The sequence below is a fragment of the Silene latifolia genome, chromosome 9 (assembly GCF_048544455.1).
Source record: "Silene latifolia isolate original U9 population chromosome 9, ASM4854445v1, whole genome shotgun sequence".
In the NCBI taxonomy this organism is placed as follows: domain Eukaryota; kingdom Viridiplantae; phylum Streptophyta; class Magnoliopsida; order Caryophyllales; family Caryophyllaceae; genus Silene; species Silene latifolia.
In genome coordinates, this window is record NC_133534.1 from 133,907,607 (window position 1) to 133,927,197 (window position 19,591).

Consider the following 19,591-nt stretch of genomic DNA (forward strand, 5'->3'; position numbering starts at 1 on the left):
GCAAAAAAATGCACACACTAATCTATGGGTTGCCTCCCAGAAGCGCTATTGTTTAACGTCGTTGGCTCGACATCTCGCGGAGTGGTAAACCACCCGACTTAAGTAAGAGTCTAGAAAGTTACCTTATCAATGGAATGGGGTGAGCACTACTTGACTTGATATATATGACTTGTGTTACTTTACCGGAGCCCTTCCGGTGAATTAGTTTATCAAACCAAGTCTTACCCTTTCTTTTACCAGCCTCAGCATCTTTAAGATTCTCCCATAGAAGAATACACCTTTTCTCTCTAGGTGGGGAGTTCTACAAAATCTCACAATCTTTGCTCGGAAGTGGTGGCTTCCAGCTTCTCATAGAATTATGGTTAGTAGCAATAGCACAAAGAGAATAAACCATAGAATTAGTTGAATTAGGTGGATTAATTTCAAATTTAACCACCTTCCCATTAAACTCCATAGTCAAGGAACCATTTGGAACATCAATTCGGGTTCCTGCGGTCTTTAAGAATGGACGGCCCAATAAAATTGGGACTCCGTCGACCTCCTGTGCCATATCCAAAACATAGAAATCAGCTGGAAAAACCAGCTGATCTACCTTAACCATTACATTCTCTACTACTCCCCTAGGGTGAACACTAGACCGATTAGCAAGTTGGACTACCACCCTATTACTCTTTAAAAGACCAAGCTTAAGAGACTCATAAACATGGTAGGGGAGAACATTTATTGACGCCCCTAGATCTAACATGGCTCTTTCAAACCGTGTATCACCTATAGTGCAAGGTATAGTAAAGACACCCGGATCACTACACTTGGGAGGGGTCTTACTCTTAAACAAAGCCGATACAAATTCACTAGCTTTACCCTTTGGCTTTTTCAAACTAAGTTCCTTTTGATTTCTTTTAATTGTACAAAATTCTTTTAAAAACTTTGCGTACCTAGGAACACTCTTAAGCAACTCAAGTAAAGGAATATTTACCTCGCATTTACGAAAGGTTTCGTAAATATCAGCGTCAGGCTCCTTCTTCCTTGTGTCCTTCAAAGCCTCGGGAAAAGGTGGGAGTGGCTCATATGAAGGCATAGATTGTGTCACCTCCTTTGAATTATATGCATCCTCTTCTCCTCCATCTTTCAGTAGCTTATCATCTTCCACCACTAACTCCTCTTCTTCTTGGATAATCACCACCTTAGGCTTAGCTTTTGGCTTTTCAATCTCCACCAATTGTCTACCATTTCTCAATGACACAGCACTCACATTCTTTCTAGGATTCAGAATTGTCTGAGATGGTAAAGTACCTGATTGTTTAGCTTCCAACCGATTGACCGCAGTAGCCAATTGACTAACTTGATTGAAATTCTGCTTATTTTCTGCTCTATCTTGAGTGACACTAATGGTAAGAGCCCGAATCATATCCTCGGTAGACATTGGTGGGCTCGGTATAACTTGTGGTGGTGCCTGAGTAATGGAAGGTTGCTCTTGTGGTCGCATAATAAACTGACCTCTAGAAGGGCCAGATGATGAGCTAGCTTGAGAATTTCTCCAACGGAAGTTGGGATGAGCTTTCCATCCTTCATTATAAGTATTAGAGTATGGATCCCATTTCTTGTTTGGAATACTCTCCCATACACCATTCACCGTCTTAGAATCACCCTCTTGCATTTGAGGGCACAAATCGCTAGGATGACCCTTAATAGAGCATATACCACAAATAACATCTGTTTGTCTGCCAGATAACATATCATGGAGTGTGGAAGCAATATTATCAACCTTTTCCTCCAAGCCAGGATTAACACCCATATCACTCACTCCTCTCCGTGAAGGTCTTCTCTCAAACTGTCTAGAGGTCTCAGCTAGCTCTGTGATAACCTCCCAAGCTTCATCTGGATTCTTGTTCACTATATTTCCTCCACAAGCAGAATGAATCATACTGCGGTCATCTTGGTTCAGTCCACTACAAAAATACATTATGAGATCATGTTCGGAGTAACCATGGTAGGGGCAACTGGGACATAACTGCTTAAACTTTTCAAGGTACTCGAACAAAGTTTCTTCGTCTTGCTGCTCAATATTACTTATGGCTCTTTTCAATTGAGCTGATCGAGAAGGCGAAAAATACTTCTCCAAGAATTCTTTCTTCATACCTATACAAGTAGTGATACTCGCCGGTGGTAGATAGTTTATTAACCAGTCTCTCGCATTGCCTTTCAATGAGAAAGGAAAGGCTCTCAATTTTAATTGCTCATCTGTGACATCAACTGGCTTCATACCGGTGCACACAATATGAAAGTCCGAAAGATGCTTATTCGGATCCTTAATACTTGTCCCACTGAAACTTGGTAATTGATGTATCAGCCCAGATTTCAGTTCAAAAGTAACCCCATCATCCAATGCTGGAAAAGTGATGCATAATTGTTGAACAGCAAGATTTGGAGCTGTGAGCTCCTTTAATGTACGGGTCTCTCGGGCCATATTCTCAGTGGTAATAGAAATTTACTAAGTATCTGAATCAGAGTGTAAATCCTCCTTGGAATCTTGGTGCTCGAAAACAACTAACTGGCTCCCACTGATATGTCTCAACCTGAAAAGTGTCCGTTCAATCTCTGGGTTGTAAGGCTCGAGTGGATGGTTAGTAGAACGGGTATTATGCATAAACAAAACTAAAACAAAACTAAGACTCTATACTACAAAACACACAAATTAACTATTGCCTTCCCCGATAACGGCGCCAAAATTTGGGGAGCCGAAGTCGTAGGCTCCCAAAAATTAGTAATAAAGTCCTATTACCTTAACTATATAGTAGAGGTAAGTCGAGTGTCGAATCCACAGGGAAGGCGATGTAATTAATGTGTAAAAAGTAAAGAGCACAAGTAACAATAATATAGGGGGTTTTGAGATTGATTATAACTAATGAACTAATACGAAAAAGCAATAAGTAAATGAGATGAATTCAGATGGCTAAAAGGTCCCGAGTCAAGGTTTATCCACTACTAGTTAACAATTGATCGTCGACCGCTAATCCTAATTTATCACTTGAGTATCCCGTTGTAAAACATACAAGAGTTTTAAATGCTCCTTAGATAATATTACTCAGTTCGAAACGCGAAACTAAGCAGCCTAATTAATGAACAATCTAATCCAAGCGTCTAGATTTAATTCATTAACAGCATGAACGAATAGAACAATCAATGGAAATAACGACCTTTAACACACGCGGTTATCGGTTCAAATTATATTTATTCCCCCTCTTACCCAACTACGATGAAACGCATACAAATAATTGGATTAAAGGTTGCAACTTTATCTAATGAATTGAACAATTACGGATTCAAACATATAGAATTGCAATAGATTGAAGGATGAAATAATCAATTGGCCAAATCAATTAAACATACAGCAATCATAAATTATGAATAGAGAATAAATAATACTCAAGTAATAAAACAAAGGATTAAGACGGTCTCACAATTAATCAAATAGTAGCTTCAAACTACCTTGAATCGAGAAAGGAGGATTAGTTCCTCATAATTTGCATAAGACGAATAATAATAGGGTTCTTGAGTTTTTCCCCCAAATTACACTTATTGGAAAATAATAACAATAGCTACTTAAATTAATAATAATAACTAATAATAATACTAATAATAATAATATATAAAGTCTAAGATTTGGAAATAAGGCACGAAATTTAACTCTTCCATCGCGTCTCACGCGCGACCCGCGCCTGAATCCGCGACCCGCGCGCAAGTCTGCCCAAAAAACGCTACTTCAATCTTCTTATCCTTGCTTGCCACTATTATTTTCCAATACTTGTCGGCCCAAATGAAAGCAGACGCATGTGATTCTTAGCTTGTTGGCCACTTTTTGTCACTTAGGCCTTAATTGCCATCAACCCACTTTGAAACTTTGGGTTTTATTTTCTACCAGCCCAAATTTGGCTTAACAACTAATTCACTCTAAAACTCCACTTATTCTAGCAATTATCACATAATTCGACACTCCTATATCATACTAAACCCGTCTTATCAAATATTATAGGGATGTTTGTATATTTTTAATCCTCGTTAGTTGATTGACGTAAATCAATAACAGTTGGCTGACTAGAGTTTGACGTTATTATCGTGAGACGGCGGTGATCAACTGATCCCTTTCCATCACACCTAAAGGAATGAGCCCTAATAGAAATCTAATTAATTGTACATGATACACTTTAGTTAGTCCCTTGATAAATTGACTAAAAGTTAGTCTGTAATACCCCCATACACCAAGGTTCCTTACCAAGACAACCTAATGCATGGAAGTGCTACCATCTCGGTGATGAACGATGTCGTCACTCGTTCTCAAACACATTTATATTCTCAACAAACAACTAGTAAGTGGTTAAGTCGAGGTCGATCCATGGGTCGGTGTGCTTTGGGTTCTAAGTCTATCTATCTCAATTTATGCTAGTGTCACAATTTATTTGAGTTGAAGTTGTGTTCTCAGATACAACAAGGAAATGTAAACAAGACAAGTAAATAGAAACAATGGTGTAAACAAATGATGAACAATACTAGGGAATCATGGGATCATAAGGGAATTATGGTGAGAACAAACAAACAAGTTTCATAGATGCAAGCAATTATTATTGTTATATCTTCCGATTTCTAGGGGAAACTTAGGTCTCGGAGCCGAGTCGGTCAAGACTTTACAACACCTACAAGTCGACTTGGTTTTCCCTATTCATGGTGAGATAACATAAATGAGTCCTAGGAAGGTTTTGGTCCCAAAGCCGAGTCGGTCAAGACTTTACAACACCTAGAATCGACTTAATACTTCCTAATCAACTATATGCATGGTCTAACAAGCCTTGAGTTGGTTTATGTCTTACAAGTCTTGTTGAAAGGATAAGAGAACGTTGCTCGGTTGTCAAACAAGCATTTCATCAAACATGATATGTGCATAAGTTGGAAAAACAATAAGCAAGCATTCATATGCACTCATTAAGCATAAATCTTTCCCATGATTAAATCCCCTAATCCCCCAGTAATCCATAGTTAGGAAACTACTCACTCATTATCATGGAAAACATGTTAACAATGGTGTCAATCATCTTAACAAGTATAAACATGATAGAAGAGTAAAACAATAAGCAATAAAGTAAAGAGTAAAGAAATTATACCAATCTTAAGATGAACAAATGGAAAGGAAAGAATAATAGAAGAGAACTTGATTGATTGATGAAGATTTGTCAATTCTCCAAATAATAACCCAATAATCTTCAATTACCCAATAAGAAATCTTGAACAATAATTAAGTAAGGATTAAAGTGCAATTTGTGGAATGATTAAGATTAATCTATTCTAATCTACTCCTAATCTAATCTAAGAAAGCTTAATCTCTTGATTATTACAACTGGAGTATATATAATAGTACAAGGATTAGGTTAACTAAGGGTTTAAATGACGGTTAGACCCTTTAATTAAATTTAGCGCTTTGCAAGTCCTTAAGGAGCCACTAAAAAATAAACGCGGAAAACTGAGGGAAAAAAAACCGTCAATACGGCCTCTTTTCCGTCAGGAATGGCCTTTCCTGACGGTTTTTCCGTCAGGATTGAAGCGTCACTACAAATGGTCACAGAAAACAGATATCTGACGGTATTTCCGTCACAGACTCCACTCCTGACGGTTATTCCGTCAAAATGTCACATTTAGGGTGACTTGGCACGTCAACAAAATGTTGACCAATCCTGACGGAAAAACCGTCAATATAGAGCCCTTCGTGACGGAAATTCCGTCACATGAGTCAACAAATTGTTCTTAGGACCTGGAACGAGCAGAGATAAGAACATAAATTGTCGCTTCATACATAACCAAGGAGGTAAGTTGTATGGAGTGACAATCACAGGCCAACATGAGTAATTCCTCCCAAATTGCCCATAAGGATTAAATCCATCTGTACACAAACCAAGCCGAACATTACGAGGCTCACTTGCAAATTCTGGATGCTCTCTATCAAAATGTTTCCACGCTTCTCCATCACTTGGGTGTGCCATTGTCCCCCTTTCTCTTAATCGAGAGTTTCTATGATGCCAACTCATCTCACCTGCTTTCTGCTTGGTTGCATATAATCGTTATAACTTTGGCGCAATCGGGAAATAAGTTAACGGTGTACAAGGAATTCGCCTCTCACTTGAATTTTTTATACTTTTATACCGAGATGCATGACACTTTGTACATTCCTCAAGATTAGCATTTTCCTCCCAAAAAAGCATGCATCCAGTAGGATATGCATCAATCTTCTGGTGGGGTAGTTGGAGTCCCTTAAGCACATTCTTAATCTCATTAAAATTGCGCGCCATGTCATTATTCTTTGGAATAATGTCACCTACGAACGACACAAACCCATTCGCGCATCTAAGAGATATGTTATTCTCACATTTGAGTGTTACCAACCTAGCTGCCGCTTGCAACAAACTCATATTACTTCCCTCATACACTGGTTGTTCGGCTTTTTCTAGCATTTTATAGAAGGAAGAAACTTGGGGGTTTGGGGTTTCATAACGCACTTCTTCATCGCTAAGGTCGTCGGGATTCAGTTGCTCCTCCAATATTTGTTCAACATTATCACGTAATGCATTTTCCACGAGCTCACAGTAAGGATTTTCACTAACTACGATACTACTTGAACTTCCTTCGGTAGGCATTTCCTCACCGTGATACGTCCATACATAGTAATTATCGGCAAAACCATTCGACCAAAGATGATCTTCAACTACTTTTTTCCCTTTAAAAGCTCTGTTGTTGCATTTCTTACACGGACATCTTATTTCACCAAAATTCTTGTACATACTACTTTGTTCCACGAAGTTAATAAACTCTTTCACCCCCTTTGCAAATTCACGCTTCGGTTTCTTTTTTTCGTCTAATATTTCATACATCCATTGTCGTTCTAATCTTTTCATGTTTATATATATCTACAATTCAATTTGTTTGTATATATGTCATAAAAACACAATAACAACCAAAAATAATACTCAATAAACATTATCACCAACAAATAACTATTGTCAACAAGTAGTCTTTTTTTTTTTGAATTGGGTCCTTATCACTCCAACCTAAACCCATCAATGTACGTTTCAAGTCACTAGCAAACACACACTTGTGATTTATTAATGAGAAAAAAATTCGGCAGCAATTCCCCTTAGTTCTCCAAATACACAATGTAGAATAAATAATTACTCCACATATGCATTCAGAGAACATTAAAGGAATTGTCACCGAGCTCTTTCCTCATTAACAAATCACAAATACATGTTTACTACCTAAGTGACTTGAAACGTACAAAGACAGTCCCAAAACGGGGACTATTCAAAAATTACTCCTAATGAGTAATTTTTGAACGGGTACTAAGTCAATGTGAACATTAATTTCAATAATATTAAAAACAAAACATACAACAATGACTACTTACTTAATAATGTCAATTAACAAAAACTAAGTAACATGACTAATTTCTCGTTTTAAATATCTAATCTAATTAACATTAATTCAAATTATCATTTTAAAAACATTAACATTACACAAAATTTAACACTTTACAAAACTACTACTAAGTATTACTAATTAAATTAATTAAGCTACTACTAACTACTACACAAAATTTAACAATTCACAAAAACTTACAACAAAATGGCTTCTATCCTAATTCAACATGCATCAACACCAACTATACTAATTAAGATAATTAAACTAATTAACAAAAAAATTAATTAAAAAGAGATTATAAATACCTAATTAATTTTACTAATAAGTAAAAAGGAAGGATGAGAAAGAAGGTGGAGGGTGGATGGACCGGCGGCGGCGGCGGTGACCGGCAGTGGTGGACGGCGGCGGCGTTAACCTATATAAATACAATAAATAAAGACAAGAAAAGGAAAAAAAAAAGTAAAAGGAAAAGGAAAAACAAGAGATAAATGACAAATCTGGAGTGGTGGTGGTGGTCGGCGGAAGGAGAGGGTGGTGGTGGTGGTGGTGTCGGATTTGGGGAGGTTTTAGGGAAAAAATCGATTTGGGGGAGAAAGAACAAATGACGATATGAACGAGGCTATCGCGGTATTAATAAACATCTGACGGAATTTCCGTCAGGAATCCGTGTTTTTGGAAAATTCTGACGAAATTTCCGTCAGGAAAGTCATACACTGTTTGACTTTTCTGACGGAAATTCCGTCAGGTTTGCGGAATTCCTGGCGGAATATCCGTCACATGCTTATTTCAAATTATTGCCTGTTATGTTAATAATTGAGGAACAGATCTGACGGATTATCCGTCAGGACTTTAGTAATTACTGACGTCTTTTCCGTCAAAACGTAATGGCGCCTTTGGATTTTTTACGCGCCAGTATTGTTTGACGTAATGTGACGGATATTCCGTCAGTAACTCACTTCTGACGGATTTTCCGTCACAAGACCGTCAATAGTTTTAGATATCTGACGGACTTCAAATTCCGTCACATGTACCGTCAGTTTTCCGCGTTTTTGTTGTAGTGAGCACCACGACTCCCCATTGCGAAGACAAAAAGACAAACAAATTTAAATGGATTCGAGAGGATTTATATACCTTGAGATGACATGAAGACAATGGCACGAAATCAAGCAAGTGGCAAAGTCGAAAAATGGCGATTTTCGTGGTTTTTCGTGGTTTTGTGTCAAGGAAGACAAAGACTATGACGTCTTGGCCACCTCTTGTCTTTTTACAGAAAAAAGGAGAGCCTCCTTGCCTCGCAAGAAGGCTCGCGCCTCTTTGAGGTGCTCCCTACTTTTTCAGCGAAACTTTGAGCTTTGGCCCAGTTTCCACACTATTTTCACAAAATTTCCAACGACGGAATTAAAAAAGGTTATTTTCGCATCACAAAAACAAAATAGCGAAATTCAAATCCGCTATTTTTCACAAGTTACAAATTTCAAACGACGAAATTTAAAAAACAGTCAGTTCCTAAAAAAAACAGAATAGCGAAAATCAAAGTTCGTTATTTTTCACAAAATTCAAACAAACAGCATTAAAAACCGTCACATCTTCAAACGGGAAAGTGAAATTCAAAATCACTACTCCTCGCAAATTTCAAGTCACGAGAAGACGGAATCAAGACCGTTATTCCCCAAACACACATCAAATGGCGGAATTCACATCCTCCATTTCTAAAAATTCCAAACAACGACAATAAAAACCGTCACCTCACTTCGAGATTCGAAATCACCGCCGTCCAAAGGAGCCAGGCTCAGAAGCCTATCTCTTTCCGGCGCCACAAACATCCAATGCAGACACCGAAATTACTCAGCAGGATATCAGAGGCCTCCCCAAGGAGCCCGCTAAACTCAACGACCTCTCGAAATAGGCCCGTCCAACACGGCTATTTCCTACTGTCGATCATTCAGTAAGGCTGGCGAGCCTCAAAACGCACCACCGTCAATATGGCTGGCGAGCCTCAAAATGCACCCCATTCGGTATGGCTGGCGAGCCTCAAAATGCACCACCTTTAATATGATTAGCGAGCCTCAAAATGCACCCCTTTCAGTATGGCTGGCGAGCCTCACAATGCACACCTTTAACATGGCTGACGAGCCTCACAACGCACCTTTTACTTGGGTGGCGAGCCTCACAACGCACACCTTTAACATGGCTGACGAGCTTCACAACGTACCTTCCACGCGGCTGGCGAGCCCTATCATATCCGCAGCACGGTTGGCGAGCCTTTGCCCGCAAACAAGAAACAATTCAAGGACATATCCCGAAGATGCCTCAGGTATGACTTCTTCCTATGGCTGGCGAGCCTTCATACGTAGTCTAACAGACTTAAAATGACTCGTACGGACAATCGACAGACTCTAAACTGTTCCCGACGACAGATCCTTGAATCGTATCCCCGAGTCACCTTGGCGTCGCCCTTCCCGACGGCAGGTCCTTGGCCCGAATTTGTTCGAGCCGCCTCGACGTCGCTTCGGTCTCTAGGTTATAATCTTCGATTGACCTGGGGGCTATACTTTGACTTTTTCCCTGACCAAGCCTCAGTCAAAGTGGGGGCCCTGTAGATACCTAGTATCTGTCGAGTCTCCAACAAACACCCGATGATTATCGGACTACAACATGCTTAGGAATCACAGCGTTTAATTGACAGTTTTATATAACTATACGTCGGAAAACTCAAAATGATTTCGAAAACAAAACATTTCAAAACTTTTCAAAAGTCCGTGGAGTGTTTTATGCAAGACGACGAGGTCGCAATGACACTAACTAGAGTCAAAACCGACAACGGACCAAAAACCGACTCAAAAATTCAAATCCCGACTCTGACAACGAGTCAAACCGAGTCAAACACAAAAAATAAACTTCCATGTTAAGTATTCTCGGAATACTTAAATGGTCAAGTACAAATCATGCCATCTAAAATCTAGGATAGAAAAAATCATGATTTCAATTGCGTGATAGTGACAAGACAGCTCGAAGACCCGCGAAATGGCTCGCGCCTCTTCGTGTAGCCCATGCGGCCACGTCGCTCAAAACGCACACAACCGCCTATTTCTCTATAAATACCCCTCTAATGCCACCATTTGAAGGTACGCGAGTGTCTGCCCCCTCATTTCTCCCTTAAAATTCTAGACTCGACTTCTTAAGTCACAAACCGACACGTATTTTCGACCTACCGATCGAAAATACAAGCCATACACATTGTTTGGTACCGTCATCGTGCATTAAATCACTTGACCGACCATCTCAACCAACTACAACATAACTAAACTAAACAAAATACTCTTTACATTACTAAAACGGTTTTCAACCGAGTTTTCCGACCTAACAAGTTGTTACACTTTCGTCGATTGCTCGTCTCAAACCTAGCATGTAAGTATGATGGTGTAATAATCCTCATATTTCATGTCTTTTTATCTGTTTTATGACTTTAACATGCTAAAACTTGCATAACATGGTCCAAAATACGAATCGAATGAGCCAAAACCGAGTTTTGACCAAAAACAGAAGGCCCTAAACACCACTAGCTGCCTCGTGCCTCAATGAGGTGTCCTGGTCAGAATTCAAACGTGTTAGAGTTCATTCTTTCTATTTTTCACTCCATTTTACAACCAGTTTTTACCATTTCAAATCATTTTTATGATAAATCTTTTTAACCATAAAACATTTTCACCCTTGGTTCCTTATACCATGACGGTTTAATCCGTATTTCGGTAATATTTGGTTAATTATATTTTAAAATGTATTTTAAAATCTTTTATTTCATTTCTTTACATTTTAAAACCAACATATTAGTCATAAATGCAAAGTCATCCTTGGTTGCATATACCATGTCGGTTTAAACCCGAGTACGATAATAAACATTGACTAATTACAAACAAATGAACTTACTACAATTAGTTCATAATCATTTTTCCAAACTATTAATGTCAAGCTTGCAAAACCGAACCCGGCGACGAATATTGTCAATACAATGACGATTATTCAAGTCCCGTTCCTCACATTAGCACAAAGCGGTCGAAACGACCTTTTCTAACCAAGACGGGTTCAAACACCCCCCTTACAAACAGTTTCACAAACGATTTCAACGGTCTGAAGACATCCCCTTGGACCGTCTGCTGCCCCACGCCTAAACAGACCAACTGTTTTCCAGTTTTCAAACCAGGGCAGGCCTGCTTGCATCGCCTGACGGCCCGCGCCTCAATAGGTTGTCTGATACAGGTCTTGCTTCCTTTCCAACACTCGTCTAGGACGATCCCGAATTCGGTTAACCCGAATATAGGACGGATCAGATGACAAACCTGCCCCTTTTACATTATATTTGCAAAACGCCTTTCTAAGATAAATGGATCACGTTATGCACCCTAAACCTAACTCGGTAAATGGATGTATAATTTCCGTCTTGCATGCAAATCAACATTAAATCCAATTTGACATCAATTACTTGATACTTGGATAAACAACCGACATAGAAAGCTCACATGTTAGGTTAAAACTTGGGGATGCGCACTCATGCATTTACCCGTCTTATCAACTTTTGCATTTAACCAACCAAGATTGATCAGTAGAGGCCGCTACCGCGGGCGGGATTCGGTGTCCGATTAAAGGGCTTCCCAATACGTACCTTCACCTCTTACTCAGAAACTTTGGATAGTGGATGACCTTACCCAGGGCGTACGAGAGTCATTCTAGAGATAGGATGCTAAAGAGGGACGACTCCTTATCTTTAGTACCTATGTCATATACCGATTTTTGCCTTGGTTGACCTAGGTATAAAGTGGATTCGAACGGATTCCAAGCATCCCACAAATACTTGCCGCGACTCCGAACATCTCTTGCATCATTTCGAGACCCTTGCCGAGACGAAACCGACCGATCTAAAACGATCCGGTCAAAAGTATTTTTACGCCGCCGAGCGTGGCTTTCAAAAGACCGCTGTGCATCCACATATCGGCTGGGCGTCGCAGTTGGGCCCGTGTCCACACCTGCCCATGAGCAATACACAAGCATATGTAAGTAATTGATAAGATAAAAACATGATATATGAAAGGTAAAGAATGATAAATTTTATCAAAATGCTTATGAGAGATTTCAAAGAGAACCACCGTACTACTCCACTCGTCAGCAAGAGATGGAGCATCAAGCTTAAGACCATAAAATAAACCGTTAGTGCAAATATTATAATCATGAACGGTCTCAAATTGGTGGTATCAAAACTCTAAGTGGTAGGACTAATAAAAATTGGGAGGTTCATCCCACTTAACCTTTAAATGAAAATCACTAAGTCCTCCATCAACCTCAAATGTGTCAACTACATCCCATGTGAAAGGATTTTCAAATGTTTCAAATGACTCAGCCAAACCCCTATCCTTTTCATGATAATCGGGCTCAACCATATCCATTGCACATGTGTTAACTAACTCCTCCACGAAATGGTTAATTGGAACGACAATATGGGGAATTTCAACCAAGAAAGTTGGACTATCATCATCGTCATCCAATAATTCAAAATTTTTAGGGGAAAAGACTCACATTGGGAGGTTGGGAGAGCATAAGGAGAGGTAATAAACTCACATTGGCTCGCTTTCTTTTGAGAAAGTTATTCCAAACGAGCTTGAAGCCCTTTGAGCTCCTCTTGGATATGCCATACATTGAATTGGCGTGCTAACTCCCAACTTTTGAAAGTCAGGAAATCTAAAAAATTCCAAAGTTCCGGCCCGATCATATAGTAGACACCCCAATTACCTAAGTTTAGAGCCAATTCACGGGTCTCAAAATCCATGCCATCAAGCACGAGATGACCAAAGTCATCCCCATCAAGGACATGTCCAAGAGAGACGAGACCATGGCAAAAATAGTAGAACCGGGCGAGATAGTTATCAAAAGGCTCATTTTTTAGTTGTGGGACGAATCCGTCATTCATTATGAAAGGACAAGCTTTATTACCTACAAAATAGGCACTAAAACTACAAAGAAACCGTGAGAAGATCCCAATTAACAAGTGTTCCCCGAGACAAAATAAAACAAGAAGACGGGGAGACGGGAGGAGATAAATACCCTAGACACAAATGAATGTAGTAGTAGGGGTCGAACACAAGGAGACGGGAGTTGCTAAACAAGTTGTTATGGATTGAATTCTATCGAGGTCGGTTATCGGTTTATTATTTGATTGGGTTTGTAAAACAGTGATAAAGAAAGACTCTAGGGAGGTCGGGTTACACATGCAAATTATGTAAAAGCTCAAGTTAAACATAGGAGTTGATAATATCGTTAATTGTTAAGGTCTTATGACAACCACCTTGTTGGGAAATGTGTCCTCAACAATAGTGCGATCACATGATTTAAATATCATTATTAAATCTCATATAAAGAATACGTAAGGGATGATTCAATTATATAGTCAGTTGATCAACATTAATCGGTAACGATTGGCTTGCTAGAGTTTGACGTTACTGTCGTGGGACGGTGGTGGTCAGTTGATCCCTTAAGGTCACACCTAAAAGATGATGCCCTTATCTATAAAGTTGATTAATTGTATGACGATGCAAGTTGATCAATTCCTTAAAATTGAACAATTCGATTTGTGAGAAAGAATAAATATCTTATTTTAATGGGATTAAATAAGATTTATTTTAGTAATAAAATGCTTTGTTACTAAAATTATTTATTGTTTGAGAAACAATAGAGATAGGAATGAATGGTTAATTATAATTACAAGGTATTGTGAATTATAATCAAATGACCCATTTTATTTATGTGATCAAGTATCACTAGTCAATTTGTTGAATGTAATTTAATTAATTTATAAAATGATATTTATGTGATAAATATGCATTTAATTAATTAATAACATGTATCATACTACATGTGACATATTGTGTGACAAATGACAAATTGACAAAATAAAATGGTAGACCATTTTATGTATATGGGCCGAAATAATGGAGGTGGAAGGTGTTAGTGGGTGAATTATTTTATGAGATAAAATGACCTAATCATGGCTAACCTACACTAGCTTACACACCTACACTAAGTAGACTTACATGCCTACAATTTGGAGAAGTGAAAAAGTATAAAGAAAAGATGCCATCCTTGGCATTTTTGTCTCCTCCAACCGCGCCCCTCCTCCTATTATTTGAGAATATGAGTTCTCTTATTTTCATTCATTCATTACCACATGCAAGTTCATGCATTATTCTTTTTCTCTCTTTATCTTCATCAAAACATGAGATTTTTGATCCAAATTGTTCATAAAAGATTACTAAAATTATTAATGTAATATATGAGTATTAGTAATCAATTTTAAGGTATACTATTAAATAAATATCTAGCACATATTGTTTAGTAGAGATATGAGATAGTCTTGGGTGCAATCAAGAGGAGAATCTCTAGTTTGGGATTTTTGAATGTTCATCCATTATTGGAAAGCTCAAGAACTAACAAGAAGGAGATCTTGTTGGTGCCCATATGATGACCGAAATTCATATGGTGAGAATACGATTTCTTCTCTAATTTTATTATTGTTTGCATGCATAAGATCACAAATTAATTTTATGATTAAATTAACATAAAACATATATGAATATGTTAGTAAAGAGATCTAGATTTCCAACAAGCGGTATCATGAGCGCAAGGTTGTTTGCATGCAAATCGGTTATTGTTTTTCCGAGTTATATGATTAACAAACAAAACTTGTAAATTTGTGATATTATGATATATCACGAAAATAATTTATGCATGTTAAAGTTTCTGATCCTAAAATGTATTTAGGTTATTTTGGTTAATTTATGGATTTTATTGTTCATTTTATATAATATTGACATTAAAATGTGATTTTTATGATAAAAATGTCATTTTTGGACGAAAATTAGCTAAACTTCGAATTTTACAGTGGTTTTTGGATATGTTTTCACATATATTATTTTTAGATGATCTTGCAATTTTCAAAATTTTATGAGGTTTTATGCTCGAAATATGGATTTTTCATGTTAAAATTCAGTTTAAATGAAAAATAGGTTAATATGAGATAAATTTCGAATTTGGTCATAGAAATTTAGTATGTTGTCACATGCAATTTTACAAGATGTGTGTAAAATAATAAGCTATAATGAGGTCTTCATGCATGATTTATGGATTTTTGATGAAAAATAGCATAAATAGTGGCTTAATTAGTGAATAATTGCTAAAACATACTTTATGACTAAGGAAAAACGTCACATGTTGCATTTTTATTATCTTTTTCAGATCTTAAATTGAAACGTTGATGAATATAATTTTTCTCATGTTTTTATGAATATTATTGATAAATCCGATAAACCGCAACATAGTTTTTCCGATAATTTTTCGAAATTTTAACCTAAGTTTGTTGAATATTATGAGTGTCATGGTATTTTTCCAGAATGTCCATGAGTTTAAATTTCAAATTTCAAATTTATTTGAAATTTTTGTGATTTATTTGAAGTTTATAGCATTTTTATTGTAATTTTAAGTCCATTAATGAACAATTTTAGAAATATGAGTTAATTATGGTCAAGTAATTAGTGAAGTCTAATTTTGAGTCCTAAGAGGTTAGGGTAATTAACTTGTGCATAAATATGAATTTATGTAATTTTTGTGATTATAAAATGTTGAATCACGCAAATCCGTAAAAAACCGTGTAATATAAGATATTGGCTCCTTAAAGGCGATTTAGCATATAATTGGGCATGTTCATACAAATTATAATGCTGCATTTTATTTATGATTGTCATAATTTTATTTTATGTAATTTTGAATTATGTAATTTTTACTTAGTATGGCCTTAGTTTTTAATTGGTATTACCCGAAATGTATGGGAATATCGATTCGGTTGTAATTTTATTGTGATCTCGTATCACCGTCTTGTAATTTAATAGATTTATTTTATTATAGTTACAAATGTATAATAGGAAATTATGTAATTTATTATGTAATTTTATTGATTTCGGAGTTCCTAAAGACGGATTTCTTCAAGATGGCGATACATAAAGACGGTGTTACCTCGAGATGCGTGCCACAACCGAAGTTCAAGGGACCAATGGAGTTGGTTTCCGAATTTGTAATAGTTAAATAGTTTTTCTATTTTAGGAAGGCCATACTAGGATTTAATTTATGCTTTGCATTTTATTTATATGTCGCATGCATCGCTAAATCGCCATAACTAAAACATGCATCATCTTTTAATCGAGTATATCGACCGTGTCAATTATAATTATCATAGTTCACCGCTTTAGTTCACTTAAAACGTGATAGATAATAAATTGACATGGCCTCTCGCTAAAATAAACAATTGAGACATAGCCTTACCAAATAGTAGAAACCATGAAAACTTATTTCGCGAGGGAGTGCACTCGGCCCTACCGGGGTACAAACCTTGTTACGTAGGGGAAGTGGGTGATAAATGTCTATCCACCGAATTCATGTTGATAAGGGATGTATCGGCCACACCGTGCCCAAGTTGATGTGGATTTGGATCATGGACACATTTATTCAAAATTTGGGTTGAACTCAACAAAAGTTTTTGATAAGGGATGTATCGGCCACACCGTGCCCTTGTCGGATGTGTTTTGGGCTAAAGATAAATGTTAATGTAATTTTATCGACCAAGAGTTCTAAAAGTAGAATCGATTAAAGAGTTAATCCACCGAGTTATATTGATAAGGGATGTATCGGCCACACCGTGCCCAAGTTATTATGAATTTGGATCTTGGAATCATTTATCATAGTTGGGTAGAGGTCACTATGTAAATGCTTTACTTCTTATTTACAAGTATTAATAAAACGATAAATGTTAAGTTTTCCACTATTCCGTTATCATATTGTTCTATTTCTTTACCACAATTCATATACGATATCATTTCGATTTTGATTCAAATCTCCATTAAAACATCGTAACTAAAGACAAATATGAATTTGCTTCTAAAACCTCAAATGAACCATTGCTAAGGATCTCTTGTAAAGAGTATAGATAAAAGTTATTCATTATCAAACGGGTTTTTGATTCTTGACTAACACATCTACTTACAATGAACTGTTTCTAATTTTGGTAACTAGATTTGTTGGAAATCAAAATTGACCAAAATATCGCAACCACTTCAATGAAATTTTTAAGACTAAAACGAACAAATGAAGAGTAATCTTCATGAATTCAAATTTTGCTTCTCAAAGCAAAGACTCATTGAAATGAGTGGGAGCATTCTCTTAAACCGTTAAGATGAGGACGAGGTTCAAGAAGTAACGATTATAATGGAATTGATACAAGGTAATGTTAAAGGTAAAGTTGTTGAGAATGACGATACTAAACCTATCAATCCCGACCGATAAAGTTTCCATTGTCTTAAATGTTAGACACTAGAGAGGAAACTACCCCAAATTATTGAAGAATCAACAAATTAGTTGTGGGACATCTAATAGGATCTTCTTCTTTATATATTTATATGATTGACATAAATTTTGCTAGAACCACTTCGTCAATATTAGAAACCAGTGGAGGTTTTCATCATTATGTTTGATACATAGGATGATTAGAATATGACGACTAGCAACAATAATATCGAGAGATAGAGTAATTGTGTACTCAATCTAGTTTTTGGATTTAAAGTTGTACTTAATTGTGACTATTAAGTGCATAAACTCTAAATAAGAATATAAACTTGTTAAGATACAAAAGAGGTTTTCACTTTTGTGACCCTATACACCACGATTTGATGTATGGCTAGCCCATTATCAAGGTGATTATATTCTAAACCAAACTAGAATGATATATCATGTAGATGATGTAAGATTCAAATTGGTAACCCAAGATTAAACCTTAAATTTTGGAATGATGAATGCAAAGAGTTATCGAGTACTCTTGAAACCATTAGATTGTTAATGGTATATGCATATCTTGTATTCAAAGCAAGATATCTCGTGCCTTTTGGTTGAAAAGGAGATCGAGGTTGTAAATCGTCGATCCAAAATAGGTTGATCATTTTCTTTTACCAACGATTTAAGTTGACGCTAATATGTTCACTTAATAAGGTAAATAGAGAAATCTTTGAAGAATTTCAAAGAGTTCAAGGAATCACGATTTAGTCGTGATGGGATTATCAAAGTGAAGACTTTGATATAAGCCAAAAAGAAATGTGATATAGTATCACAAGTTAATCTCTCTTAGCACGCATTATGGGATAATGTGTGGTTGGATAAGAAATCAAACGCTATTCGATATGGTTTGGACTTCGATCAAGTTACTTTGAGTTACTTGATCCTTTTGGGGATTTTATCATTTTTTGTCTAAATTATTTTTCCACTAAATCGAATCATATGAGATATGAAATGGTGAGGGTACCATGTTTGTAAGTTTTCACAAGAAACAAATGCTCATTTTTCCCTTTTCAATTATCACGAGTACGACGGTTTTGCGGCTCGTGAAGCTGTCTTTCTAAAATACAAGTTTATTTCTAGAAGACAGAGTGGGAGAAATTATTCAAGAGCCACAATGAATGCCACAGAGAATGTTATGTCGCAAGTAACTGGTCTTTCTTGGCTACATGAGACGTTTTGTGTAAGACATTGTTTCTTCAAAACCTAGGAGGTTAAATTCGTCACTTGTTAAAAATGATGAATTCATGCTACTTTTTAACAAAGTAAAGAGCTTATAATTTACAAAAGAAATTGTTTGATTCAAGTTGATTACTTCTAGAAAGTAATGAACATATGACTTACATGAGAATGTTTAAGTCACAACTCAATACAAGGCTTAGAGCCATGAAAATCCGAAATAAAAAGGCTTGATTAGTGACAAAGGGTTTTGCACTAATAAAGAGAAATATCGTAGCAAGATTGGTGGCAAAGAGTTTTGCACTGGTTGAAATGCTTAAGTCTATTTGGATCTTCTTAGGGATTGTGTTTCATTATTATGAAATACACAGCGAGTGAATCTAAAACCCACTTCTTCAATTAGAAGGAATGTATTCAATACATGTCTTGAGTTTTGTAGATTCTTGCAATCCTAAGATAATGTGCAACTTAAGAGATGGTCTTAAGTAGGACATCAATGAGTTGGAATCAACATTTTGATCATGTGATAAAA

The 19,591-nt window shown here is 36.7% G+C and overlaps 1 protein-coding gene across 1 annotated transcript; it reads right to left on the reverse strand.

Annotated features, from left to right (window-relative positions):
• Positions 1 to 301: 301 nt before the first annotated feature.
• Positions 302 to 2,467, reverse strand: LOC141601612 (uncharacterized). Its single transcript, XM_074421905.1, has one exon. It carries the CDS (start codon positions 2,465 to 2,467, stop codon positions 302 to 304), a length of 2,166 nt encoding a protein of 721 aa, XP_074278006.1.
• Positions 2,468 to 19,591: the final 17,124 nt, after the last annotated feature.